The 27,469-nt window shown below is 37.3% G+C and overlaps 4 protein-coding genes across 7 annotated transcripts; 3 read left to right on the forward strand and 1 right to left on the reverse strand.

Annotated features, from left to right (window-relative positions):
• Window positions 1-312: 312 nt before the first annotated feature.
• HIK (ATP binding microtubule motor family protein) lies at window positions 313-5,478 on the reverse strand. Of its 3 annotated transcripts, none has more exons than XM_022281588.2 (15): window positions 5,209-5,478; window positions 4,374-4,635; window positions 4,171-4,260; window positions 3,987-4,087; window positions 3,782-3,898; window positions 3,600-3,681; window positions 3,448-3,515; window positions 3,288-3,347; window positions 3,073-3,197; window positions 2,747-2,945; window positions 2,549-2,659; window positions 2,373-2,465; window positions 1,319-2,266; window positions 904-1,226; window positions 313-806 (listed from the first exon to the last, which is right to left on the reverse strand). In XM_022281588.2, the coding sequence occupies exons 2-15, from the start codon at window positions 4,609-4,611 to the stop codon at window positions 479-481; spliced, it is 2,883 nt and encodes a 960-aa protein (XP_022137280.1). In that variant the 5' UTR covers window positions 4,612-4,635; window positions 5,209-5,478; the 3' UTR covers window positions 313-478. The 3 variants fall into 3 exon arrangements, with proteins under 3 accessions (XP_022137280.1, XP_022137278.1, XP_022137277.1); XM_022281586.2 differs by having other exon boundaries at window positions 4,374-4,716; XM_022281585.2 differs by having other exon boundaries at window positions 4,374-4,719.
• Window positions 5,479-8,587: 3,109 nt separating this feature from the next.
• Window positions 8,588-14,820, forward strand: LOC111008664 (Serine/Threonine kinase family catalytic domain protein). 2 transcript variants are annotated; one of them, XM_088121981.1, is made up of 4 exons: window positions 8,588-9,636; window positions 13,263-13,295; window positions 13,383-13,652; window positions 13,743-14,820. In XM_088121981.1, the coding sequence occupies exons 1-4, from the start codon at window positions 8,847-8,849 to the stop codon at window positions 14,669-14,671; spliced, it is 2,022 nt and encodes a 673-aa protein (XP_087978107.1). In that variant the 5' UTR covers window positions 8,588-8,846; the 3' UTR covers window positions 14,672-14,820. The 2 variants fall into 2 exon arrangements, with proteins under 2 accessions (XP_087978107.1, XP_087978108.1); XM_088121982.1 differs by lacking the exon at window positions 8,588-9,636 and adding an exon at window positions 11,922-13,091 and having other exon boundaries at window positions 13,283-13,295.
• Window positions 14,821-15,534: 714 nt separating this feature from the next.
• On the forward strand, window positions 15,535-22,788 carry LOC111008663 (uncharacterized). The gene is made up of 5 exons (XM_088122252.1): window positions 15,535-16,342; window positions 17,196-18,314; window positions 19,047-19,856; window positions 21,346-21,378; window positions 21,502-22,788. The coding sequence occupies exons 1-5, from the start codon at window positions 15,535-15,537 to the stop codon at window positions 22,602-22,604; spliced, it is 3,873 nt and encodes a 1,290-aa protein (XP_087978378.1). The 3' UTR covers window positions 22,605-22,788.
• A 33-nt stretch (window positions 22,789-22,821) lies between these two features.
• Window positions 22,822-27,345, forward strand: LOC111008790 (LEAF RUST 10 DISEASE-RESISTANCE LOCUS RECEPTOR-LIKE PROTEIN KINASE-like 2.4). Its single transcript, XM_022281601.2, has 3 exons — window positions 22,822-24,027; window positions 25,971-26,009; window positions 26,096-27,345. Exons 1-3 carry the CDS (start codon window positions 23,175-23,177, stop codon window positions 27,199-27,201), a joined length of 1,998 nt encoding a protein of 665 aa, XP_022137293.2. The 5' UTR covers window positions 22,822-23,174; the 3' UTR covers window positions 27,202-27,345.
• The last annotated feature ends 124 nt before the right edge of the window (window positions 27,346-27,469 follow it).

The raw sequence follows: 27,469 nt of genomic DNA on the forward strand, positions 1-27,469 counted from the left end.
CACCTCCCCAATCCTCAAAACTTTCTGGTATCGTACCTGCCTCAAAAATTATATTTGAAAAGATCAGCTAAATATTTGGTATTGGTAGGCATCCACCCAGTGCAGACCAGCCAACAACTATAATCAGGAAAGTCAATGGCTGGCCTCCAAAACTCATATTTCATAAGAGCAGCTAAGTATTTGGCATTGTCAGGCATCATCCAGTGCAGACCAGCCAACAACTATAATCAGCAAAGTCAAATATAAATGGGCGGCCTCCAGAAACTCATATTTCAAAAGAATCACACTGCCAGAAGTTTGGTGCAGACGAGCTAACAGAATTAAATTCTTTTATTTAGAGCGGAATTAATGATTCGAAAAGATCAATCTTGTTGTGTCCAAGCTGACACAATAATATAAATTCTGGAGGGAAACTCCAAAATCAATTAAGATGTACAAAAGGTTGATATCAGAAGGTACTTACAAAAAAAATGTATTTTCACAAATTGAGAAGGTTTGAAATTGGGTTCCATCCCATAATCCATGGTCTTTTGTCGGAAGGAACAACAAAATTGAGTTCAAACATCTCCCTGGACACGTTTCCTCCTTCACAGAACCCTACAAGCTTTGCCACTATCTCTGCGCTCTCCTGAATGTGCTTGGGGTCGTGAGGATTTGTCCAGAGCTTGTTTACAAATTGGATTTTCCTCTGTTTCCCTTCAAGTGGTACTTCCCATTTAATGTACAACGCATCTCTTTCTTCTGCTGTCAAACGTGAAGTTAGTCTCTTTGCAAGAAACTCTCTTTCACGTCTCAATGCCCTCATGCTACAGAGAAGAACAAGATAGAGGGAGAAAAATTAGGGTAATCATTCCAATGGATTGAGATCGAACCAATAAGATACAGAAAAGACAGAAGAGAAACCTTGACGAGCGAGAGATTGTTGGTTCATCTCCAACGTGAGCTGGGCTAGCATTGCCAAATTCCGCTAGGTGCTGCTGCAGCCATGTTAAGCGCCGCATCTCTACTTCCAGGTAAATCTGATCAGCTTGGTCGCCCTTAAATAACAAGTAGAATTGAGATCTGTGAATAATGGAGACGTAGCAAGCATCCCATAACTCAATAATCTGCTGTCTTTGCTCCCTGAAAGTCACATGCCACGGAACTTGGTCGTCATCCGGCTCAAATGTGTTTTCATCACTCTCTAATTTGTTCCCAGCTGCTTCGTTTGCTTCAAGCTCAAGGACCTGCATACAACATTATATATGTACAAAAATTAGTTATGATATTAACAAAAATTATATGGATGTATGAAAATCAAACAAAAATTATAGCACACCTGACAAACAAGTAGCTGTTTTTGGTACTGCAGTTTAGCCACACGTTCTTTCAATTCCGTCACATATGCTCTAATGCTTCTTACGTTTTCTTCTGCTGCATTTTGGAACATTTTTTGCATCTTCTTCATGTTCACAGAACTTGATCTTCGATAACAAGGAGTGCTCTCCTTTGACGAGACATCTCCACATTCTTCACTCTTTGTTGGAGTCTCTTTCTCAGACTCGAGCAGAGTCTCAGATGAGACGACATCATCATTCTCAGGAGCTCTATTTTCAATTTCGGACTCCAATACTTGCTGAGAAGTTGTTGAAGGTGAGCATGGCGATCTTAAGAAGTTTGGGCGGTTGGCAACATTACTTGAGGCCAAAGGAAGCAATTTCTTCTTTTTGTTATAACTTTTCTGTTTGGGGGTTGATTCACTGCTCATTAACTGCTGATAATTGCTTGGAAGAGACATTACCAACTTGTCAATAGACTTCTGAACATTTTCAAGTTGCTCCTCTAGATTTGCAATGGTGCTACCTTGAGAATGAAGTCGTGTTATCTCTTCCTTAAGATTAGCACCTACACTTTGGTTAGTAGCAATAACACTCCCAACCTCAACTTCTTTTGGTGCTGAACGGACTGATCTCATTTCTTTAATTTCAACTTGCAGCTTTGCAATTGTTTCTGCTGCATCTTGGTTCCCCAGTCTGTGACAAGCCACCTCCTTTTGCAGTACTTCGAGGGCTCTATTAGCTTCCTCCCCGAGCTGCTCCTGGAGATGTTCCAGCTTGCGAATTTCATGCATAAGTGTGAAAGGAGCAGTGGACGATTGCCTCATCATAGACTGCCTTAATATCATACCACGACCGAGGTCCTTGCCATCGAATTTCTGAGACAGTGTACCAGTAAAGGACAAGCACTTCTTCACTGGAGGACGGGCAGATTCAATTGGTTTAGAACCCTGAAAATAAAAATGGATGTTGTTATTCTGTCCTCGAGGAACATGTATTACTAGGGAGAACGGATTTGTCAGTGAGTGCACTCAGATAGGAGAGAGGGAGACAGACCTGCTGGTCTTCCTCAAGTTTTCGGCGGAGCTCATCGACCTGGGATTGAGCAAGGTCTCTTTGTCGTTTTAATTCTTCAATCTCCATTTCCATCTGGATTTAATCAAATACTAAGTTCTGGTTGATTCCCTCAATTTCATGTTGAGAAATGTCAAATTGAAATGTAAATAAATTACCTGCTGGATTTTAAAATCTTTCTCCTTTTTCGGGTCAGGAGTGCGTAGTTCAGCTTCTAGCCTGGCAACTTCCTTCTGTAAATGTTTGACCAATTGCTTGTCTGACACAACCTATTCAAAATTTTTCCAATGAGAAGTTATGAGTTACAGATTTACTTTTGCATACGTAAACTGTGGTGAGGATAATGTGGTTATTACCATATTAACTTGGGCGTTATTAGTTACTTCCTTTGCCCGGGTGGCAAAGAATAAAGTGTTCCGCGATTGTTCAACATGAGTCAGGGCTGGACTCAATGTGCATATAATGGCAGTTCGTGCATTTCCACCAAGTGAATGCTGCAATATGCGGGTCAGCTTTGAGTCCCTGTAAGGTATATGACCACTTCTCTTCCCAAGACTGCAACAATAAACAGAAATTTCAAATACAAAATAGAACTCTGCAGCAAAAATATTTTTGAAAAAAGCATACAGAAAAAGTTTCAGATGCAATGAATGTTCATGTTTTTCACGAAAAATATTCTTACCTCAGCTTTCTGATCACAGTTGTGAGCGTCATCAAACTAAGGTTAATATGACAGCCTTCTCTTAGCCTAGCACCATCAGCATGTGTCTGTGAAGCTCTCTCACTTCCAGCCAGATCAACAAAGTTCTGCATAATGTTGCAAATTAGTTTGGCCAAGAAAAAGTTGATATAATAGTACAAGATTTTATTATAAAAATGTGAAAAAAATTGTCCTACCAAGCTTGCCACGAAAGACCTCACGCAACCTGAATTATCTCGTAGGGTACTTTGAATTGTCTGCATAGACAATCAAAGCATTTACAGTACATCAGTTAGTTAAAAAGAAAACCTTTCAGCTAAGGGCATCAAGGTGCATAATTTCCACAACAAAACTGACCAGCCTTATTATCTGGTGTGACCGAGAGCTATAGTCATTTAATGCAGTTTCACCAACTTGTCTTTGAGCTACAAAATAAAGTTGAGTTAATATCAAACAGTTAATATTCTGAAGCCACATTAAGCAAACTAAGCGAGGACATCAGTTATTACCCTCGCAGATGCTAATCAAATGTCTCAAATGTTGGTCATCATTTGCTGTTTCCTCTACTAATTTCTCAACCATTGTACCTTTCTGCATAAATGGAATCACAATTACTCAGTTAATTGGAAATATAATTCACCCAATGAATCATACTTCCTTTAACCCTTACACGTTTAATTATGAATAATACCTCTGGATCATCAAGAAGCTTTAGGTTCCGACCAGATTCTGTATTCAATAGATCTCTAACATTCTCATTGTATATCTCCAGTCCTGAAATTCTTATAGTAAAATCCCTCTCGGGTGTCTGTAAAATAACCAAAGGTTACCTGATGGTTATTCAAGGCACGAAATACTAGCAGAAAACAATTCGGTTCAAAACGCTAAAAGCTTACATTACTAATATGCTGGTAGATATCATTAACAGCTTTCTCTGTTATCCCCCTCATTGTAAATGTCTTACCACTACTAGTTTGCCCATAGGCAAATATGGTGGCTGCAACATAAAACAATATATAATCATCGATGCACTATCATCTAATTTGAGCGAAAAAAGAAATGAATTGGTAATCTTTTTACCGTTGATGCCCATTAGGGCAGATAAGGCAACATTCTTTACTCCTTCCTCATATACTGCCTCGGTCAAAGAAGCCGGTCCGAAAACTTTATCTACAACAACAAATAAATAATTAGAGTGAAACAACACATATAATTCTTCAGGAGAGAGATTAATGGTAGAAATATCTGGAAGGAAAAAAACAATGATCGGATGCCATTAGTACCGAATGTAAACGAGGCCGGTTGAGTTTGACGTTCCTGAGGTTGGGGTTTGTACACAATCGTACTATCATCAATGCATTCCCATGCCATTTGATCCTTCGCTTGATGCTCCTTTTTGCTTAGCGGCCTTAACCGCACCGTAACAACGATCTTCTCTTCCCTAGATCGAGGTCCTCCAGGGGTCGATGCCGGTGTCCTCTCTGTCTTCGAAGCTGGCGTTGCAGGAGTTTTGATAGTCATCGTGATACTTAATGTATGGTTTTCCTTCACAGTCGTACCAACAACAGAGAAGGGAGGGAATCGATTAAAGATTTAGAAGTCCTTCTCGAGAAACAGCCAAATTATCTGCTGCAGATTGAAGATCATGAAATGAATTTACTAAAACCAAACACAATTCAGTGTGGAATGAATAGAGTTGAAGAAAATCATACGTCAACTCAATGCAAAGAGAAATTAAAAAGATGTCAGAAAATCATATGTGGACTGTGTTGTATTTTAATCAAACACGTGACGGTCCAGTAACCTTTCTAATCTTGGACTCCAGATATTGAGCTCCATTAAACCTTTTTGGAGAACAAGGCCCCCAAAATTTCTTAGCTGATTCCAATCGAAGAATTTCCACACCAGATCTCATGTTCAGAAATCATAAAAACTCAACGGTACATTGCTTTACGTTCGATTTGAGGGGAAAGTGGAACTTCCGTCTCATGAACTCACTCTATAAGCATAAAATGAACGAAATGACAGAAACACAAGCAGCATTCCACAAAAACAAAATCAAACTAGTTCTCAAGGAAAATTTTGCCTAAAATCAAGCAAACTGGGAGTAGTTCTCACATTAAATTCGAGCGGAATTGGAGCGGATCGGAGCAACTTAGACGGCAAACACACTCCGAATTCAGATCTAACTCTTGGGCCGTAAAATTCGCAGCGACAGAAGAGAGAGAAAGCGTAAGAGAGAGCTTCAAACTTCCCTTCTTAGGGTTTCAGATAGGAATCGGAGAGAGAAAGATAGAGAGAGTGAGAGAGGAGCGAGCAATCTTTGTCTCTATGAAACGAAAAGTTACGTTTGAGTTTCTGAGCGTACGACCAATCGATTTGAATCCACGAGGCCACAACGGCTAGTTTTCCTTTCTCTTTCTTTTTTTTTTTCCCCTCTAAATAGTCTTTTAATTATTATTGTTGTTGTTACAGGTTTGTCGATCTTTTACACTGGCCGAGTTGAGTGGGACCCGGTTTCAAGATGTTACCGTTTGTATCTTCAATATGATTTTCTATTTATTTAATATAGTTCTCACAAAAGACAAAAATAAAGAAAGTTGTATTGCTTAACGGCCCCTATAACTTTTCATTATTTCCGTTTCATCCCTATTGATTCAGGAGCATGAGTGAATTATCGCTAGACATACATATTTTTTTTTAATGGATACAGATAATGTCTTTTGAGGTTGTTTTAGAAACTTATTTACACAAATATCTAAAATTTTCTAATTTTACATTTTTAGATTTCTACATATAAGATTTTATTTTAATTCTGATTTTACTCTTATTTATTGTATTTATATTTATTATAATTAGTCTTTTATTTAAATGCAAAAAATTAATATTCCAAATTTGATTTCGTAAACATTAAATTATTGTGGGACCTAAATCAACCATTCTCATAATCCCTTGATTTACTCCTTAATATATTATACTAAAGAAAATTTATTACAAAATATTCAATTATTATGATAATCCCCAAATTTACTCATTAATATATTCTACTAAATAATGAAATTTATTACAAAATATTGTTTCATTTCATTACAATTTTTTGCCAAATTTCAATAATATAGTCGTTATAATATACACTTGTATGGAAAGATATATATTTATGTGGAGATTTAAACTATATCCGACTACCTTTTCATTTATATGGAAATATAAACTATATCTGGCTATAAACTTAAGCAACATACACTTAACAATTGTGATATAAACTATAGTCATTATAACATAACTTATATCTAGCTATAAAGTATATATCACTATATCTCTCTACAATTAACAAACAAAGCAAATAAACTACGAACCTTCTGGTCGGCGACTAGACAATGGTTGGGATAAACGGAGGGCTCGAATGGTCGATGAGCGGCCAACGACAAAAAAAGAAACATCGGGATAAACGGACGGAAACAATGGACGGGCGACCGGAGACGAAAGAGAAGCTAGACAGACTGTTCCTACGACGAAGAAGAACGAAGACGGCGACCGGAGATGAAGGAACGAGACGACGGCCGGAGATAAAGGAATGGACGGAAACAGAACGACAGAGGAAGAAGAAAAGTCGGAGGAAGGAGATTTTCGAATTTTTTCAATAATGAAGCATTTTGGGGATTTGATATTTTTTAGTTCTGGAAAGTTTAATTAGGCAAAATTTAAGGGATTTAAAATGTAACTTTGGATTTTAAAAATTAATTAATATTGAGGTGAGATACAAAAGAATATATTAAAAACTCACCTGAAACTGTCTGTGCCTTAACCACTTGAGCTATGCTCGATTTGATACTTTCTCTTAGTTTTTATTATATGGTCAAATGTATACACTCAATCGACCGTTCTACAAAATGAAAGACTGAATATATTATTATTCCATTTTTAGATTTTTAAAATTACTTGTATATCAACTTAGGATATTAAAGACTTGTTGAGAATAATTTTAAAACGAGTTGAATTTTGTAGAAGTGATTTTATTGATTTTTTTAAATGTTTGGTTACACATTTCTAAAATAATTTTCATATAATTAAAAGTGGTTTTAAATGGTTAATATTTGATTTAAAAAGTAATTTTAGGATCACCAAATTAATAATATATATTTAAAAACTTAATTAACACCATTTATTTGGTAATTATGATGAAACAATATATGATATGTATAACTAAATAATCAATCTCAATAATTTTATAGGGAGAAATTTTGTAGGTTAGAGAAAAATGTTAGAGAGAGAAATAAACTTAAAAGGAGATGAGGACTAAAAATTCAGAGAGATTACAAAAATTCCAGGGATAACAAAAAATAAAAAAAGTTAAGAGAGACAACTTTTAGAAATGAAAAAAATAAATCTCTCAAAATTTGCAATAGGAAAACAATTTTGAAATTTAAAACAATAACCATTTTAGAAATTAATTTTTTATTTATTTTTTAACAAAAAAAAAGCAAGAAATCTCTAATTCACTAAGGTGTGAAACCTAATTTTGAAGAAAGAGATTGATGTATAATTAATTTTTCAAAATCACCTTAAAAATTAATTTAAGTGATTTTAAACCTTCAGAATCAACTTTTTAATTTGCTAAAATGAAAAGTGAATGATTTTGACAATGATAAAAGTTATTTTTGGCAATGTCAAAATTACTCTCAAACACACTTGAGTAACTTAAAAGTGATTTTAGATTTTTTAAAAAACACAACCAAACATATCCATTTCAAAATGAAAGCGATTTTATCCAAATATATTTGGGAGTCACGATCAAAATTACTTTTATTATTTTCAAAATGACTCAATTAAGGTAATATATATTAACTTTCAATTTCATGGGAATATTTTCAAAGTTACAGTTCAACCAATCGAATTTAAACTTAAATATAGTAAAAAATATATTAAAATAATTACATTAGAAAAAATACAAAATTGTGACATTTTTTTAGAATACCCATCAAATTTATGGTAAAGAAGGTAATTTCCCCCGGATGATTTTAAGCATTTGAACTTATGACCCTCTATACTCAAAATAGATATGATCAGAATGCACTATACCTCGTCTCTTATTTGAAACAACTATGCTCAAATATGATACGCTTTCATCCTTAAAATTAAATGGAAGAGATTTTGTTTTCCAACTCTATTCTCAATTCAATATTGTTGACCTCTCAGTCCAAACCAAAACCCGACACCTAACCTCACCTCACAAGGAATTTTATTTTAACGATAAGTTAGATTAGAACTTAGAAAGAATGGTTATTTTATTTCTAGTAGGATAATTCTCAGGAATTGACAATTATGCGTAATAGACCCTTAAAAGAAAGTAATTAAAAATAAGAAACAAATAAAATTAATAATTCCTAGTGCGTCAAGTCTTCCCTCGGAAACTTCATACTAATCTTTTTTTTTTCTTTTTAATTTATTAAAGTTGATTTCCATGATTAATAAATAAAAAGTTGAAGAAGAGTTGAATAATAAGAAACTAACGGTGGTTTCTGGGGTGGATTCACCTCCTGAGGAAAATTCCAATTCACGGCTATCAAATTAATTGGTAATTTTACAGTCAAGTCAACTCAATCAGTTCCCATTGCAAAATATATCATATTTTCCAAATTTCCCTGTTTCTTGTCCACTTTCCCGGAAAGTACCGGCAGCATAAGGAGGTCATCTCTTTCTCCCAATTTCCCAATTTCCAAATCAAAATCGTCCTCTGTTCATGAGCTCTCACAGAAATGAAAACTCCCGCCCCTCTCTTCTTCTTCGTCGCCTTCTTCTTCTCCTCCGTCTGGTCTGATCTTCCGCTCTGTTCCGGCGAGGACGCCCTCAGTGAATTTAAAGCTTGCGGCGTCGATTACAATTGCGGAAATTTGGTAAACATCTCCTATCCTTTTTGGGGAAACGAGCGGCAGGACTTTTGCGGGCGGCGAGAATTCGTGCTCAACTGCAAACAAAACCTAACCACCACGATTCAGATCAATTCTCTGGAATATAAGGTTCTCCACATCAATCAAACGGATCATAGAATGACGATCGCGAGATCAGATCTCTTCGATGATTACTGCCCTAAAAATCAAATCGAAACGGCGAAGTTTGATCACCATCTACTCACATATTATTGGTACGATCGGAACATGTCGTTCTGGTACGATTGCCCGCCGCAACAGGGAATTCCGGACGAATTTAGATTCTTTTGCGGGTGGGAAGGGGAAAGAAGTGGAAGAGCGAATTATGCTTTGGAGCCTGAGGAGATGAATTTGAGTGGAAATATAAGAGGGTGTAAAATGAACGTGGAAGTGGCAGTTACGATAGAGGGATTGGAAGAAGGAAAAGAGAACAGAACGGCGCGGCTGGAGAAGGCGCTGCAGCGAGGGTTCGATGTGGAGTACGGGGATTTGCATACCATGGCGTGCGACGTGTGCAAGCAAAGTGGCGGCTATTGCGGAGCAAACGCGACGTACCCATTTTACTGCATTTGTGGGAACAGAGGAGATGCACATCCTTACGTCTGCATAAACATATCCAGTAAGTCTATTTCCCTTTCTAGAGAACGAAGTGTGTTTGGATTGTTTCCCAAATTTTTATATAATCTTGAGAATATTTTCAAAAAAATGAAAAAAAATAAGAAATGTACTAAATTGCAAAAAGCTTTGAGATTCTTAATAAAATTGGGAACTAAAAACACGGAAATGTTACTAACGGACTTCTAATAACCATATTCTATGTACTTGTGGTTTGTTTGGTAAATTTAACGGTATCAAATTATTACCGCCATTTATGAAGGCCTCTAGTGGAGCTAGAAATCTTTTAGAGACAAGCGAAATTTTACAGGGACAAAAGAAATAAAGTTCAGGATAATTCTAGAAAGAAGAGAAAAAAAATTATCAAGACTTCTATACAGCTGTTCTTGCAATGTAGATTTAAAAATCTCTGTTACTATGTTCTAGTGACTATATATTTGAGATAGTTTTATAATTTTTATTTTAAAAATTCAACGGTGTAAAATTGTCGTAACCAATAGAATGTTACGGAGTTTATAGACAGCCAATAGTGTTAAAGTCAACATTCTTACCAGTCAAAGTCGTGATGATCTTAGCTGACCGATGAAATTTGAGGCTAAAAAGTAGGCCCCACGAAACCTTAAAGTTTGAGGCTACGTCCATGGGAACGTGTCAGCAACTGTTAATAATGTGTGTTGTGGAAGTAAGGGAATCCTCAGATTTGACTGTTTAAAGTCAACAAATCTTATACGCATTAAATAATAATACACTACACGAATAATATTAACTTATAAATGCGATTTGAAAATTCTAATTTAATAATAAACCAAAAAAAAGAGAGAAAATTGTAGTTTAATACCCTCATATCTTGACTTCTTCTTCTTTTCTTTTTGTTATTTTTTTTTATTATTCTATTGAATGTGGCTGAAGTGTGAACTATTTTTCATTTTGTTAGATTTTTTTTTATTCTATTAGAATTTGGCTGAAGTGTGAACTATCCAGTTAACATTTAAAACATATTAATGTAAAATTATAAAATTTGAAGATTAGAAATTAAGAACCATAATGGGATTGGGTTTGGAGTTAGAGAAATGCAAATCTCATCCATCTCCAATATCAAAATCATAAAGAAAATTTGTCAAATCCCATCTCCCTCCCCATTTAAAATAGGATAAATCTCATGGACTATTTTCATGGAGAAAACTGCACCTCTAATCTATGACTGAGATAAAATTTCATAGATTACATTCTTCTCTTTTAAATAAGACTTCGGAAAATGATGGAAAATGAAGATATAATTAATGAAAATCAATCTTTATATTAATTATTATTGAAAAATTGAGAGCTCGTTATTTAAAATAAAAAAAAATTCTATTATATATATATATATATATATATTTTAATTATAAAATATTTAACGATGGTACGAGGCCTCCCAAGTCTTCGTGCCAGTAGCCCCTATTCTTACGGTCCTCCTCCACATGTTCTTCTAAAGGCCATTCTCCCTCTTACCGCCATAGCAAAGTCAACTGTTTGACCATCCTAAAGGGTAGTTTAGTAAAAACACTCCTTATTTTCCTATTATTCTTATACCCTTCTCAACTCTCTGCTCCCCGTCATTTATGACGTCACTCTTGCATCTTCAAAACCTAAGCAGCTTTAATTTCATTAGCGAAGGTCTTTACTCTTCCATCTCTTTTAAACCAAGTTTCCTTTAAATAATCTATATTTTTAATTTTCAATATTAAATAATTAGTTGTTAATGGTGAGTTCACCTTGACAAGTTGCTGGTCAGATTCATTTTTATTAATGCAACAACATTAATAATTCTCAAACAATAACAGTTAGGTTCGTTTTTAGTAATATAATTAGTCAATTCTTTCCATTCTCAAATGATGGCAGCTTTTTATATTTGGTTGCTCTGCTTTAATTCTTAGAAATACCCTTTTTAATAATCGTTTGACGTTGGACTTGAAGCTTAGTTTTAATTTCCTATTCTAAGAAAATTTAATTGTGAATCCGAAGTTGATCACAAAGAAGAAAACTTCTCAAACCACTATTGATCTCTTTACCTACTTCTTCTTGGATTGGCAGATTTGTGCTTTCCCTTTCTAAATGACCAAACTTCTTTGAAGTCAAATTTACACACAATATTCAAAGATTTAATGACCACTTCTTCCTTGTGTTTTAAAATGTAGTGGTGAACTATAACCATCCTTTCGTGATCATATTTTTTGCCGCCCAAGTTGACTGTTCTTTCAGCGTTGCAAACAAAGCCTCAACAAAGCTTCTCTTGATTTTGTGGGAGGTAAAAGTGAAACCCGCGGTTAAAGGAACCTCCTTTCTTCTTTTCCTACTACATTTCATCCAAATTTGGGAAGCAATCTCAGTTCTTATGCCACAAAATTCTCAAAAGCAATCTTATGATCTTTCAGTGGCCCACTTCCAAGTCTTCTGAATGACTTCTGAGCTTTGCTGTTGCTTGAACCATGATTTGTCTTTTCTCTTCCTTTTTCCAAACATCAATCACAAAATCAGAACACAAAGATTTCAAGGACTTAAAACCAGAAACAACTACCAAACTCTTGTTCAAACAGGGTTGGTTCAAACCAACAAACACTCTGAAATCTCCTTCAAGAACTTCCCTCCAATTTCCCACCTTCCTGATTCTTCTCTTCTTCTGCTTAATACTCTCGACTCAATCCCTTGCTTCAATTTCTTATGGATTTCAAGAGAACCCCTTTTCTTTTTATCATCTTCTTCACTTCTCTAACTCACCAAACTCTGTCCTCCCACCAAAAGTTTGAAGCTTGTGCTCCAAAATCCTGTGGGAAAGGTCCAAATATAAGCTACCCTTTCTGGATAGCTCATTCACACAGTCCCTTCTGTGGACACCCTAGTTTCGATATCGCCTGCAAAGATGAAAATCCAATTATCAGAATTTCACAAGACGATTATATAATCAGAGATATCTCCTACCAAAGCCATTCTTTTCTTGTGGCAAATGCTGCGGTTTACAAGGTGAACTGCCCAACTCCTCTTCATAACTTCAGCCTCGACCGAACCCCATTCAGTTACAGTTCAGATCATATTGGTTTCTTCTTCTTCTACAACTGTACTTCCCTTCCTCCCAATTATAGCTACCCAATTGATTGTTCGAGCAAAAGAAAACTCCATTCTTTTGCAGCTTTCCATGACGGATTATTGGAGCTTATGAACTTCTCTTCCGATTCCTGTCAATCCTTGGTCGAGGTGCCCGTACATATTAGTAATGGGGATGATGACTTTTCTGGGTTGTTGAGGAAGAGTTACTCTGATATCTTGAAGATGGGTTTAACTTTAGATTGGAGCACCCAAAACTGCAGCATCTGTGAGAATAGTGGGGGCCGATGTGGATCCGAAAGCAACAAGTTTGTTTGCTTTTGTCCTGATGGACCTCATCTCGAGACCTGCAAAGAGGGTAACTTTCTAGAAATCTTAGTGCTGTAGAATAGGAAAGGCCCGGTAAAAACCTTAACTGATCTTGGCCTTGCTTATAAACTGTTTTTGAATCATGCTGCCTGTAATGTTCTGTGTTTGACAGTTTTTTCTCATTGTTTTGGTAAAACAATCTTGTCTAACGATTTGCTTGCCAATTGCTTACAATGACAGCAAAAGATGATAAATGGAAGAAGATCGTCATAGGTAAAAACTAGGCCTTGATTTCACCTTACAGTAATCTCCTGCTTGGAAAGTGGACTAACTTTACTTGCAAATGGAATGTCATGGCAGGTGTTTGCTGTGGTCTTGGAGGCATAATAATAATGAGTGTAATCTTTTTCATCTGGTTCCGTTTGCACAAAAAGAAGCTCGCTCGTGCTCATGCTCCCTCCTCCTTTCTCCTTCGAAACAATTCTTCTGATTCTCCAGCAAAGGAACTTGAGAAAGCAGAAGACTACATGGGTATACCTCTGTTCTCTTATGATGAGCTTGAAGAAGCCACAGACAAATTTAATCCAGCCAAAGAACTTGGAGATGGTGGCTTTGGCACCGTCTATTATGGTAAAGATCAGTCGTTATTTTTGACATAAGCATGTCGATTTGAGTATGAAGTTCTAATTAATTTGTATGTTATTTGATCTCTCTTCATAGGCAAACTCCGAGATGGGCGTCAGGTCGCAGTTAAACGGTTGTTTGAAAACAACTACAGAAAAGTTGAGCATTTCATGAACGAAGTCGAGACCCTTACACGTTTGCGCCACCAAAATCTAGTCACCCTTTATGGATGCACCTCTAGACGCTGCCGTGAACTTCTGCTGGTATATGAATTCATTCCGAATGGCACTGTGGCCGATCATCTTCATGGTAACCGAGCAAAACCCGGTGTGCTTTCATGGCATACAAGGTTAAAGATTGCCATAGAGACTGCAAGTGCTCTGGCTTATCTCCATGCTTCTGAGACCATCCACCGTGATGTTAAAACCACCAACATTCTTCTTGACGACAACTTCTGTGTTAAAGTGGCAGATTTCGGACTATCTCGCCTTTTTCCGACGCAAGCAACCCATGTTTCAACTGCTCCACAAGGAACTCCAGGCTATGTCGATCCAGAGTATCACGAATGTTATCAACTTACAAGTAAAAGCGACGTCTTTAGCTTTGGAGTTGTATTGGTTGAACTGATATCTTCAAAGCCTGCAGTTGACATTACAAGGCACAGGCATGAGATTAACTTGTGGACAATGGCAATCAACAAGATCCGAAACGACGAATTACATGACTTCATTGACCCGTCTCTTGGATTTGAAACAGATCAGAGAGTGAAAGACATGATTTGTGCAGTTGCAGAGTTGGCATTTCGATGTCTGCAAAGTGTGAAGGACACGAGGCCATCGATGTTGGAGGCTCTGGAGATTCTGAAGGATATAGACAATCGGAGTAGTGGCAAAGGAAAGGCAGAAGAAATAGACATTTCAGGAGAAGATGATGTGCTGCTGAAGGGTGGTTCAGAGCCACAATCTCCAGATTCTGTTGTTGTGCCTTGGATAAGTAAATCTTCAAGGCCAAATGACAGTGGCTAGTTTTTTGCTTGTGGTTTCATGGTAAAATAGATGTTAAAGCTTTGTTAGCACTCGTCCCTTTTTATTTTTCCACCAATTTTTATCAACTTTCTAAAACTTAGATGTACATATTTCGAGATCGAATGTAAAGCTCGTGTTGTCATTCTCCATCCACTTTCTCGCTCAATTGAATAGAGCTCAGCATATTACACTCTTCTTCTTCTTCACGGGTCAAATAGGGTTTTGGAAGATTGCAGCGTATGAAAGATCTTAATTCTTTTCTATAGATGCCACAAGTGAAAGAAGCAAAGAAATATATCACAAATTTAAGCCCACTAGTGATTAGGTTCTAAAATCCTTGAATGACAACAACAACCAATTTCCCCTGATAGCAGGCTCTCAGAATTGAATAGTTTTCCTTTCTTTGGAGTAAACAGTTGACTAACTCAAACCTGTATGATTCGATGCAAGCAGAAAGTAGGCTCTAGAAAATATTTAATGGATAAAATTTTGACTTGAAAAGTTGTATAAACAAACTCAGTCCAGTGAGAGCGACTACCTCTGTTTGATCTAGTAAGGGAAGCCAATGGGAGGGAGGGAGTCCGCACATCCAAGACCAAATCACTTATTCAAAACATATATTTTAATTTTATCAGCAAATTCTCACTCCATGGAAATTCTTAAGGTGCAGATACTGCCCATTCAAGCAACAACCTCTTCTCATACATCAATGTTGCATAAATATTGCCCAAAAGTCGTCTCCTTCCCTTCTTTCTTTTGTTTTTATATTGTCTCTGACTTTCATTCTGCTCAGCTCAGGCTAGAAAATCACTAGTTGATTGTATCTGTTTCTGATGCATTCGGCTGTTCAGAAGCTCAAAAAAATGAGAACCCATCTCTCATTGCCCTCCTTCGGCCTAAATCACACGATCAGCAACATCTTGTTCATCTCCTTCATCGCGTTCCATCTTGCGCCATCCTTTGGCGATGATGCCGTCGACGAATTTAAAGCCTGCGGTGTCAGTTACAATTGCGGAGAATTGGTAAACATAACATATCCCTTCTGGGGGAATGAGAGGCAGGGGTTTTGCGGGCGACGAGAATTCGAGCTAAACTGCAAACGAAACCGAACCACCACGATTCAAATCAATTCATTCGAATACAACGTCCTGAGAATCAACCAATCGGGTCACAGAATGACAATCGCAAGATCAGACCTCCTCGACGATTACTGCCCGAAACACAAACACCAAATCGAAACGGCGACGCTGGATTACCATCTGTTCATGTATTCTTCGAACAATCGGAACGTCTCCGTGTGGTACAATTGCCAGCCGCAAGAGGGAATTCCGGACGATTACAGATTTTGGTGCGGGTGGGAAGGGGAAAGAAATGGGAGTGGGAATAATTATGCCTTTGAAGCGGCGGCGATGAATTTGAGCAGAAATATGAGAGGGTGCGGGATGAAGATCGAAGTGACGGTTACGACAGAAGTATTGAAAGAAGGTTCAAATAACAGGAGGAGATTAGTGGAGAAGGCTGTGAGAGGAGGGTTCGACGTGGAATACGGGAATTTGTATACGGTGGCGTGCAACGATTGCGAGAAAAATGGCGGCAAGTGTGGAGGAAACGGAACGGACCCATTTTACTGCATCTGTGGAAGTGGAGTCTGCGGATCTGATCCGGCTCCTGGTACTTTCTCATTCTTCTCCATTTTAAGTTGCAAATTTGATGAAAATTTTGGATAAGAAATTCATTGGGTCCTTAAAAAAAATAAAGAAGGACTAATTTTATTTTTCGAAATTGGTGAGTATTGTAAGATTTATTGCATTAATTTGCTAAGTTTTGATTGTCTTTGGGTTAAATTACGTAGAAAAAAAAACTAAAATTCAGCTTTATCCTTTGCTTAAAAAATAGCAAATATCTATTAATATTTTAAATGAAAAATTGATATGGTAAAGAATCTAGAACCATATGTGAAAATAATATCCTAATTTTTCTCGAGATATTTTCTTTCTCAATTATCAATAGAATTTGTTTTTCTACTATAAACCTAATTTTATTTTAATCTTCCTTTAAAAAATAATAGGTTCTTCCCCATTTTCTCTTTTTAGATTTAATTTAGACAAGCTCCTGCATCTATGGTAACTCTAAATAAAAATGATTTAGGGTGTCCTTTTGTAATTTAGCCTTTTTCTCTCTCTTTTTTTAACTTTTGTATGTGCCACTTGGCCTACATTCAAGTACAATTTCCTCACTAACCAAACATGATAGACCGAGTCATTGGAGAAAGCAAGCCACTAATTGGATGAACTGGATCAGACAGCCTCCCCAATAAGTTCTGAGAAATTTTTACATGGTAAAAGTTGGAATATCTATCAAATCCAGGTCTAAATGAGATGAAATTGAAATTTGAAAGTAAAAATTGATCAAATCTTGAGAAAATTTGACTTCTAAACTACTACTTTTTAGTTTTTACCATTCACAAGGTTTCAGCATTGAATTATTGGTTTACTAGTCGTATAAATTGGAACCCCTTTTTCAGTTGTACTTGCTTCAGGAGGCTTCATTTTAGCAATATTCGTCACCATCGTCATGCTCGTCTACTACATAGTGAAATGCTACATAAACAAAGACAAAACTGAAGAAATTATCCGGAAAAATTCCAAACAAACACCCAAGCGATACAGTTACTCAAAGCTGAAGAAAGTCACAAATTCCTTTAAGAACAAGCTCGGCCAAGGAGGATTTAGCACCGTTTACAAAGGAAAGCTATCAGACGGCCGCGACGTGGCTGTGAAGCTTTTGAATCAATCCACAGAAGATGGCCAAGATTTTATCAATGAAGTTGTAAGCATCACCAAAACTTCGCACGTAAACATAGTAACTCTCTTGGGTTTCTGCTATGAGGGGAAAAAAAGAGCTTTGATTTATGAGTATATGCCCAAAGGGTCATTGGATAAGTACATAACCCACAAAAGACTGCAGAAAAATGAAGTCAAATTGGATTGGAACACACTCTGTAACATTGTTATTGGCATCGCTCGAGGCTTAGAGTACTTGCACCGAGGCTGCAACACAAGGATTGTGCATTTTGACATAAAGCCACACAACATTCTTCTGGACGATGAGCTTCGCCCCAAAATCTCAGACTTTGGGCTTGCCAAGCAATGCAAAACCAAACAGAGTTACGTGTCGCTGACAGGGGCGAAGGGGACGGTAGGATTCATGGCGCCTGAAGTAATATTTAGAAACGTTGGCAAGGTTTCCCATAAGTCTGATGTTTATAGCTATGGAATGTTGGTTCTTGATATGGTGGGGGAAAGAAAGAATCAGAATGGAGGGGTGGGGGAGAGCAGTGAAGAGTACTTCCCTGATTGGATATATAAGAATCTTGCAGGGAGTGTACGGTGGGGCAACACAAGGGAAGAAGAGAAAATGGCGAGAAAAATGATCATAGTGGGGCTGTATTGCATTCAAACATTGCCGGAGGAGAGGCCGTCGATGAGTGATGTGGTGGCAATGTTGGAAGGGAATGGCGATGGCTTACAGATTCCGCCGAAACCGACCTTATTTGGACCGCCTACGGCTGAGCTGCCCAAACCTTCTTCTTCTTCATCTTCTTTTTCATCATCCAGATCGTACCTTAAGACACTGGCTTTAGGTGCTCTCTGTGTTGGAGGCTCAGGAGAAGATCGATGATGTGCTGGTGAAGGATGGTCCTGTGCCACAATGTCTGGATTCTGTTAATGTGCCTTGAATTAGCAAATCCTCAACTCCAAAATGGCTGTGGCTAAGTTTTTTGTTCGTTTGTGGTTTTCATGGTAAAATAGGTGTTTAAGCTTCAATAGCACTGCCTCTTCCTTTTTGTTTTTCCACCAATTTTTAAGGTTGATCAGATGTACATATTTGAGATTGAACGTAAAGCTCATGTTGCCATTATTCTCCATCCGCTTCAAATATATAATATGATCTGATGGCAAGGAGAAAGGTACCTCTGGAAAATAATTAATGGCGATGGCTTGGAATTTGGAAAATATTAATGTTGACTAAAGTCGTCTCTGTCTCTGTCGCCTTTCTTTTGTTTATGTTTTTACTCTGACTTTCTTTCAAGAAAAAAATCATTAGCTGATTATCTATTTTTGATCGTTTCGTTGTTCAGAAGCCCAAGAAAATGAGAACCCATCTCTCATTGACCTTCTTCCTTAACCCCAGCATCAGCAACTTATTCCTCATCACCTACTTCGCGTTTCATCTTCCGCTCTGTTCCGGCGAGGACGCCCTCAGTGAATTTCCCTGTTTCTTGTCCACTTTCCCGGAAAGTACCGGCAGCATAAGGAGGCCATCTCTTTCTCCCAATTTCCCAATTTCCAAATCAAAATCGTCCTCTGTTCATGAGCTCTCACAGAAATGAAAACTCCCGCCCCTCTCTTCTTCTTCGTCGCCTTCTTCTTCTCCTCCGTCTGGTCTGATCTTCCGCTCTGTTCCGGCGAGGACGCCCTCAGTGAATTTAAAGCTTGCGGCGTCGATTACAATTGCGGAAATTTGGTAAACATCTCCTATCCTTTTTGGGGAAACGAGCGGCAGGACTTTTGCGGGCGGCGAGAATTCGTGCTCAACTGCAAACAAAACCTAACCACCACGATTCAGATCAATTCTCTGGAATATAAGGTTCTCCACATCAATCAAACGGATCATAGAATGACGATCGCGAGATCAGACCTCTTCGATGATTACTGCCCTAAAAATCAAATCGAAACGGCGAAGTTTGATCACAATCTACTCACATATTATTGGTACGATCGGAACATGTCGTTCTGGTACGATTGCCCGCCGCAACAGGGAATTCCGGACGAATTTAGATTCTTTTGCGGGTGGGAAGGGGAAAGAAGTGGAAGAGCGAATTATGCTTTGGAGCCTGAGGAGATGAATTTGAGTGGAAATATAAGAGGGTGTAAAATGAACGTGGAAGTGACAGTTACGATAGAGGGATTGGAAGAAGGAAAAGAGAACAGAACGGCGCGGCTGGAGAAGGCGCTGCAGCGAGGGTTCGATGTGGAGTACGGGGATTTGCATACCATGGCGTGCGACGTGTGCAAGCAAAGTGGCGGCTACTGCGGAGCAAACGGGACGTACCCATTTTACTGCATTTGTGGAGACAGAGGAGATGCACATCCTTACGTCTGCACAAGCATATCTACTTCTAGTAACTCTATTTCCCTTCTCGTTCTCCTCCTTCCATTGCATCAAATGCTAACAAATGTTTGAAATTATACCCTAATTTGACGGATTTCAAAATAGATTTAGATTTTTTTGTCAAATAATTAACGAAAATTAACCTTTTTATTCAAAGTTTAAAAACTAAAGAAAAATATTCATTTGAAAATTGACACACTCAAAGTGAAGTATTTGAGATTTTATGAATTAACCTGGGAAATAGGCTTTAAACATTATCTTATTGATGAATTTCAATTCTTCAGAAGTATTTTCTTAGATCTTCTTTTAAATTTTTGCTCCGCTTTAACAAATAGTTTTAGAATTGCAAATTACTAAAATGAAAGAAATGGAAGAAGTAGTGTTTTAAGAGAGAGATTAATGAGAGAGAATTTAGTGAAAAATTAAAAAGAGATCAGAGAGAGTGTGTATGCTTTTTTTTTTTCCTTCTTCTGGAAGACGGGAGAAAAGACGGGAATCGAACTGAATAATATTTTTCAAAGGCCAATTATGAAATGGTGAAATTATAAATTACCCCTCCTTACGTATCTCTCATTTTCTCTACTCTTTCCTCTTCATCTCAGCTCTCTCTTTCTCTCTCTTATTCTTTCTTCCATTTCTCGTGGATCATTTTCCTCTCTTTGTGATTTGATTATTTTTTTTACTATCAAAATTTTCAAAGACGCACACTCCTCTCTCTTTCTTCCATTTTTTTCTACACCACATCCATTCGATTTTTTGTTTCCTTTGGATTTTTTTTGTTTTGATTTTGAATGCATGCATTTTTCTCTCTCCTCTCTCTCCCTTATTTTTCATACATCTACTCTCAATCTTTGACTCTATTGTAGAGCTTAAAATTAAAAAAACAAAAAAAAAACAAATAACAAAAGAACGGGTCAAACAAAGAGTTCACATAAGTCTCCCACATAAAAAAGAAAAAAAATAGAAGACAAAAAAAGGCTCTCGCTCCCGCTCTCAAGACGGCATAAGAGTGATAAGGAAGAAGATAGCAATAAATATTTAGGGTTTTTGTTATGGTGAGTAAATAAGTGAGAGAAATTAGTTGAATTTTTAGAGGAGAGATAAAGGGAGGAGAAAGTGATAATTGAATAAAAAATGGAGAGGGTAAATACATATTTTCACACAAAAATTGATGTCTACGAAACATAAAAATAAGAACAGGCCACATAAATAAGTGAGAGAAAAACATAAAAATAAGAACAGGCCCGATAGCCCAGAAAAGACATATGTTGGTAAAGAGAAATTAGTAGGGCTGAAAGAAGTTGGGCCAACCCGAAAAACCGACCCGAACCGAGCTGGTTCAGGTTGGTTTGGTTTAGATGTTTACTATAAACAATGTGCCATAGAGTAAGATTAAGATTATTTATACAAAAACTCTTGAATAAACATTCTATTATTTGCTCTTTTTATCAAGCACTTCAATTACTTAACCGTACTCCATGTTTTATGTTCTATTGCAGGAAAGTCAAGTTTTCAGACAAAATTAGTCATAGGTACTACAGAGTTCTAGCTTATGCTTAAATTTCATAACCAAACCCTTCTCTTCATTTTTAATTGTACCATTCACCCAATTTCTCGATTGCATTGCTAATTGCTTTACTGAATCCAATCTTCAGTTGCAGTTGCTTCAGGAAGCATCATTTTTTTAATCCTCTTCATGATCTTCATCTACTACACAAGGATACGCATCTCAAACAAGGAAGAAATTGAGGAAATTGTCAGGAGACATTCCACACATATACCCAAGCGATACAGTTACTCAAAGCTGAAGAAAATCACTCATTCCTTCAAGAACAAGCTCGGCCAAGGAGGATTTAGCACCGTCTACAAAGGAAAGCTACCAGACGGTCGCGACGTTGCTGTGAAACTTTTGAATGAATCCAAAGAAAATGGTCAAGATTTTATCAATGAAGTTGTTAGCATCACTACAACTTCACACGTAAACATAGCCACTCTTTTAGGTTTCTGCTACGAGCGGAATAGAAGAGCCTTGGTTTATGAATATATGCCCAAAGGGTCATTGGATAAGTATATATTTCATAAAGATCCGCAAAAAAGTGATATGGGGTTGGATTGGAACACACTCTATACCATCGTCATCGGCGTGGCTCGAGGCTTAGAGTACTTGCATCGCGGCTGCAACACAAGGATTTTGCATTTCGACATCAAACCACACAACATTCTTTTGGACAATGAGTTCTGCCCCAAGATCTCAGACTTCGGCCTTGCCAAGCAATGCCGAGCCAGAGAGAGTCACGTGTCGATGACGGGTGTGAAGGGGACGATAGGATTCATGGCACCTGAAGTAGTATTTAGAAACATTGGTAAGGTTTCCCACAAGTCTGATGTTTATAGCTATGGAATGTTGGTTCTTGAAATGGTGGGAGAAAGAAAGAATCCTAACGAAGGAGTGGGGCAGAGGAGTGAAGAGTACTTTCCTGATTGGATATACAAGGATCTTACACAAAGTGAAACAGATGAAGGCTGTAGTTGGGGCAATACAGAGGAAGAAGATGAAATGGCAAGAAAAATGATAATTGTGGGGTTGCATTGCATTCAGACATTGCCAGACGACAGGCCGTCGATGAGTGATGTGGTGGGGATGTTGGAAGGGAGCGTTGATGGCTTACAGATTCCACCAAAACCCAACTTCATGGGAACTCCTACAACTACTTCAACTACGCTGCCCCATCCTTCTTCTTCATCCCCCTCGAACTAATGGCACTGACTTGTTCTTTGCTGTTTGGACGCAATCAAACCAAAACATTTTAGCATTAGGAGCATCTCTGTGATCTAAGACTCTTTGATTTTAATATCTTTGTGTAAACGATCGACTGATTCAAAGTTATATATGGTATAATGGAAAGCATGAAAGTGCTTCTGTAAAATAATTAATGGAGAAACTTTGACTTGAATTTTTTTTTAAGCAACTTACAGAGATGGACTGCTTCAGCCAGGGGACTACGAGTTTTTGATCTAGTCCACGGAAGCCTTGGGAAATTCTCACTCCATTGAGAATTTCTTAAGAAGCAGATACTATCCGTCGAAGCAGGAGATCCACGTTCCACGTTCATATATCAATGTTGCCTAAAGTCGTCTCTCCTTTCATTTTCTTTTGTTGCTGATGAAAACGAAGGAGATGAAGAAACTCATCAGCTGATGGTGGGGTTCGGGAAAGATGTCAACGACAGATGGATTTTCATTTTTTTTATGCTCTGACTTTCTGTGAAGATGACACTTCAACTGCAGCTAAAACTACAGAATCATGAGCTGATTACATCTCTTTCTGATGAATCCGGTTGTTCAGAAGCTAAACAAAATGAGAATTATCCATCTCTCATTGACCTCCTTCGGCCTAAACCACACGTTCATCGGCAACTTCTTGTTCATCTCCTTCATCGCGTTTCATCTTTCGCCATCTTTTGGCGATGACGAATTTAAAGCCTGCGGTATCAGTTACAATTGCGGAGAATTGGTAAACATAACCTATCCCTTCTGGGGGAATAAGAGGCAGGGGTTTTGCGGGCGGCGAGAATTCGAGCTCAACTGCAAACGAAACCGAACCACCACGATTCAAATCAACTCGTTCGACTACAACGTCCTGAGAATCAACCAAACGGATCACAGAATGACGATCGCAAGATCAGACCTCCTAGTCCCGGGTAACCTATGCCCTAAAAACAAAACCGGAACGGCGAATTTGGACTACAATGTGTTCAGATATTCCGAAAACGATCTCCAAATCTCTCTGTGGTACGATTGCCCGCTGCAAGGGGAGAACGTAGAGAGTTACAGATTTTCTTGCGGGGGGGAAGGAGAGAAGAACGGGAGCGGGAATTACGCATTCGACGCGATGCAGACGATTTGGAGGAATCAATTCGAGGGGAAATGTAGAACGAACGTCGAAGTGAAAGTAAGGAGAGAGGGGTGGGAAGGCGGGAACGGGAAGAACAGAACGGGCGCGGTGGAGAGTGCTCTGAGAGGAGGATTCGACGTGGAGTACGGGAATCTGTACTCGACGGAGTGTGAGGGGTGCAAGGAGAGCGGGGGAAAGTGCGGAGGAAACGGGACGTACCCATTTTACTGCATTTGCGAAAGCCAAGATGCGCAGCCATCCGCCTGTAGAGCTGCGGCTGCTCCTGGTACGTACGTTTGATTCCTCCTTTGCTTTTAAACTACGGAATCTAGCTCTCTATCACCTGCTACTACCTGAAGGTGATGGACTCAAAAGGAAGGGCCCGTTTCAAAACTTTTCTCTTTTGTTGTTTTGTCGTTTTCTGTTCTTTTAAAATATAAATATTTGGTAATTACTCGAATTTCTCGTTTCTCGTACATATTATTAAATAACAAAATCAATTATTTTTATTTTTTTTATCCCTATTTCCAATTTTTTCCAAACAATAAAAGTATTATTTTATTGTTTTTTCTCATAAAATACATAATAAATGTGACAAAATTTTGAATACTTAATTTAAAATTTCAATTTTCCTATAAATTTTCGTTTTTTATTTACAATTTTAGAGTTTCTGTAAAAAAAAAAAAAGAACGAACGAACCAACTAGAGTCATCACCTATCAAACATAATCTTACTTTTTTATTGAAAAAAAGAAAATGAGAAATAGAGCTGAAAGATTGAGACCTTAGATTTAAGAGAAAGAATGGGTAAAATACAACAAGTTGAAAGGTTGCATATTTTATAAATTTTATATTATTTTTAATTATATGAAATTTTTTTATTTATTTTCCAACTCACTTCTATAACATTATAATCATTAGTAATCATTTTCTAAGAGTTGGGATCAAACTGTCACTTTTTGAAAATTAAAGATAAAATTGAAACATATCTTCAATCTTAGGGATCAAGTGTATTTTACCAAAAAGAAAAGTTAGGAAAGTTGCACATATGGTAAAATATAAGTAAAATGTTAAGCAAATATAGCACACTAAAAAAATATATGCAAATATTGCATAAAGATTAAATTTTACTCAAATTCAACTTTCTTTGTACAAAATTACCCTTCCAGGGTAAATCCACGATCACCACAGCATGCTGGCAAAACCATGGTACTAGGATTGCTATTGTGGTAGTAATGCAGTGATTACCATGGGAGTCAGCTAGCAATTGCCATGGTTCGAATAACAAATAATAGTAAATCACTTGTTTTTAGAGCGGTAGTAAACAATTTATAACTATATCATTCATTACTATAAAATGAGTTAATTGATGTCTTAAAAAAAAGAGTTAATTAATGGTAACTATAAATCACTAACAAAGATAATGAGATGTCAAAAAAAACAAAAACAAAAAAACAAAGATAAGGCCAAAAGCGAAAATTACAATATATATATATATATATATATATATATATATATATACCCACATTAATGAATATTAAAATTTGTCATATTTACACATTCTTTTGTTAAAAAAAAACAAAATTAAAAATACCTATAACTTTTCTTTTAAAAAAAAAATACTAATTTTGCCATCCATTAAAATAATCTACAATTTTATAGAGAAAAATATAATATTTTTAAGGGGTAAGAAAAATATTTGTTTTGTCAAAAAAAAAAAAAAACCGGAAAGACAAATATTTGCCACATTTGTAAACATTGCAGCAAAATGACAAAATTTTAAAAGTAAAAATTTTATTTATTTCTATTCCAATTTTACTCTTATTATTTTCATAAATTGAGAAAGAAATCAACATCAACCATATACTTCATTTTAGGTGACATATCTAATATGGAGTATATCATCCATATTAGGTATATAAAATATGAGAGATAGAAAAATAAAGTATCTAAAGAAGAAAAATACTTAGAACTTACCACCTCTTAATTAGAGATATATGTCAATACCACTAAATTATGCTCACTTTACTTCATTGGAAATTTGATAATTCTTTATTACCGTGAACCATAGAAAAAATATCTCCCTTTCTACATTTATCTCGTGCACTTAAAAACTTTAATGGGGCGAACACCACTATTGTTCTTCTTCAAAGAATAGCACTTAAAAACCAATCCACTGTCTGCATTTTTGTAAAATCACTTCTAAATACTTCTATGTTTTGTTTTGCAGGAGTATCATACAGATTCCCGAAGAAAATATCAATCATAGGTACCATTTCTTGTACCATTCACCAGATTTTGCATTACATTATTGCTTTATTGAGCATATTAATTGAGACACCCTTCCTTCTTCAGTTGCAATTGTTTTAGGTGGCATCATTTCCATAATCTCCCTCGTCGTCATCATCATCTATCACACAAGAAACAGCATCCCTAAAGACAAAATCGACGAAATTATAAGCAGATATTCCACACACACTCCCAAGCGATACAGTTACTCAAAGCTGAAGAAAATCACAGACTCCTTCAACAACAAGCTCGGCCAAGGAGGATTTAGCACCGTCTACAGAGGAAAACTACCGGACGGCCGCGATGTGGCCGTGAAACTTCTGAATGAATCAAGAGATCAAAATGGTCAAGATTTTATGAACGAAGTTGTTAGCATCACCAGAACTTCGCACGTAAACATAGTCTCTATCTTGGGTTTTTGCTACGAACGGAACAAAAGAGCTTTGATTTATGAGTATATGCCCAAAGGGTCATTGGACAAGTACATATTTCACAAAGATCCGCAAAGAAGTAATGTGGAAAAGTTGGATTGGAACACGGTTTATAGCATTGCTGTTGGGGTGGCTAGAGGATTAGAGTACTTGCATCAAGGCTGCAACACAAGGATCTTGCATTTCGACATAAAACCACACAACATTCTGTTGGACAATGAGTTCTGCCCCAAGATCTCAGACTTTGGGCTTGCCAAGCAATGCAGGGCCAGAGAGAGTCACGTGTCGATGACCGGCGTGAAGGGGACGGCGGGATTCATGGCGCCGGAAGTAATATTTAGGAACCTCGGAAAAGTTTCCCCCAAGTCTGATGTTTATAGCTATGGAATGTTGGTTCTTGAGATGGTGGGAGAAAGAAAGAATCCGAATGAAGGAGCAGGGGAGAGCAGTGAAGAGTACTTCCCCGATTGGATATATAAGGATCTTACACAGAGTGAAATGGAGGGAGGAGGGTGCTGGTGGGGGAGAACAGAGGAAGAAGAAGAAATGGCAAGAAAAATGATAATTGTGGGGCTGAGTTGCATTCAAACATTTCCAGAGGAGAGGCCGTCGATGTGCGATGTGGTGGGGATGTTGGAAGGGAATGCTGATGCCTTACAGATTCCGCCAAAACCCAATTTGTTTGGATCAGCTTCTTCTTCCTCTGCGTCCACCAGCTCATATTTACAACACTCAGTTTAACAATTAGCTTCATTTCTTTCTTTCTTTTTTGAAGTCCAATTGAACCCCATGAGAAGGCGCCACAGAGTTCTTCATTTCAAAATCTCCAACATGTAAACATTCTTTCAACTATTATAATTGAAAACCCACCTTTCTCTCTGTGTTTCATTCTTCTTTTACTACTTTCTACCATTCAGTACTTGAAATTGGCTGCCAAATCAAGAAACCATTTTACCTGAATCAGAAACTCAAATAATCTCCATCGTAATCTTCATCTGTTACACAGGAT

The sequence above is a fragment of the Momordica charantia genome (assembly GCF_013281855.1).
Source record: "Momordica charantia cultivar OHB3-1 chromosome 3 unlocalized genomic scaffold, Mcharantia_2.0 BLBB01000003.1, whole genome shotgun sequence".
Classification (NCBI taxonomy): Eukaryota; Viridiplantae; Streptophyta; class Magnoliopsida; order Cucurbitales; family Cucurbitaceae; genus Momordica; species Momordica charantia.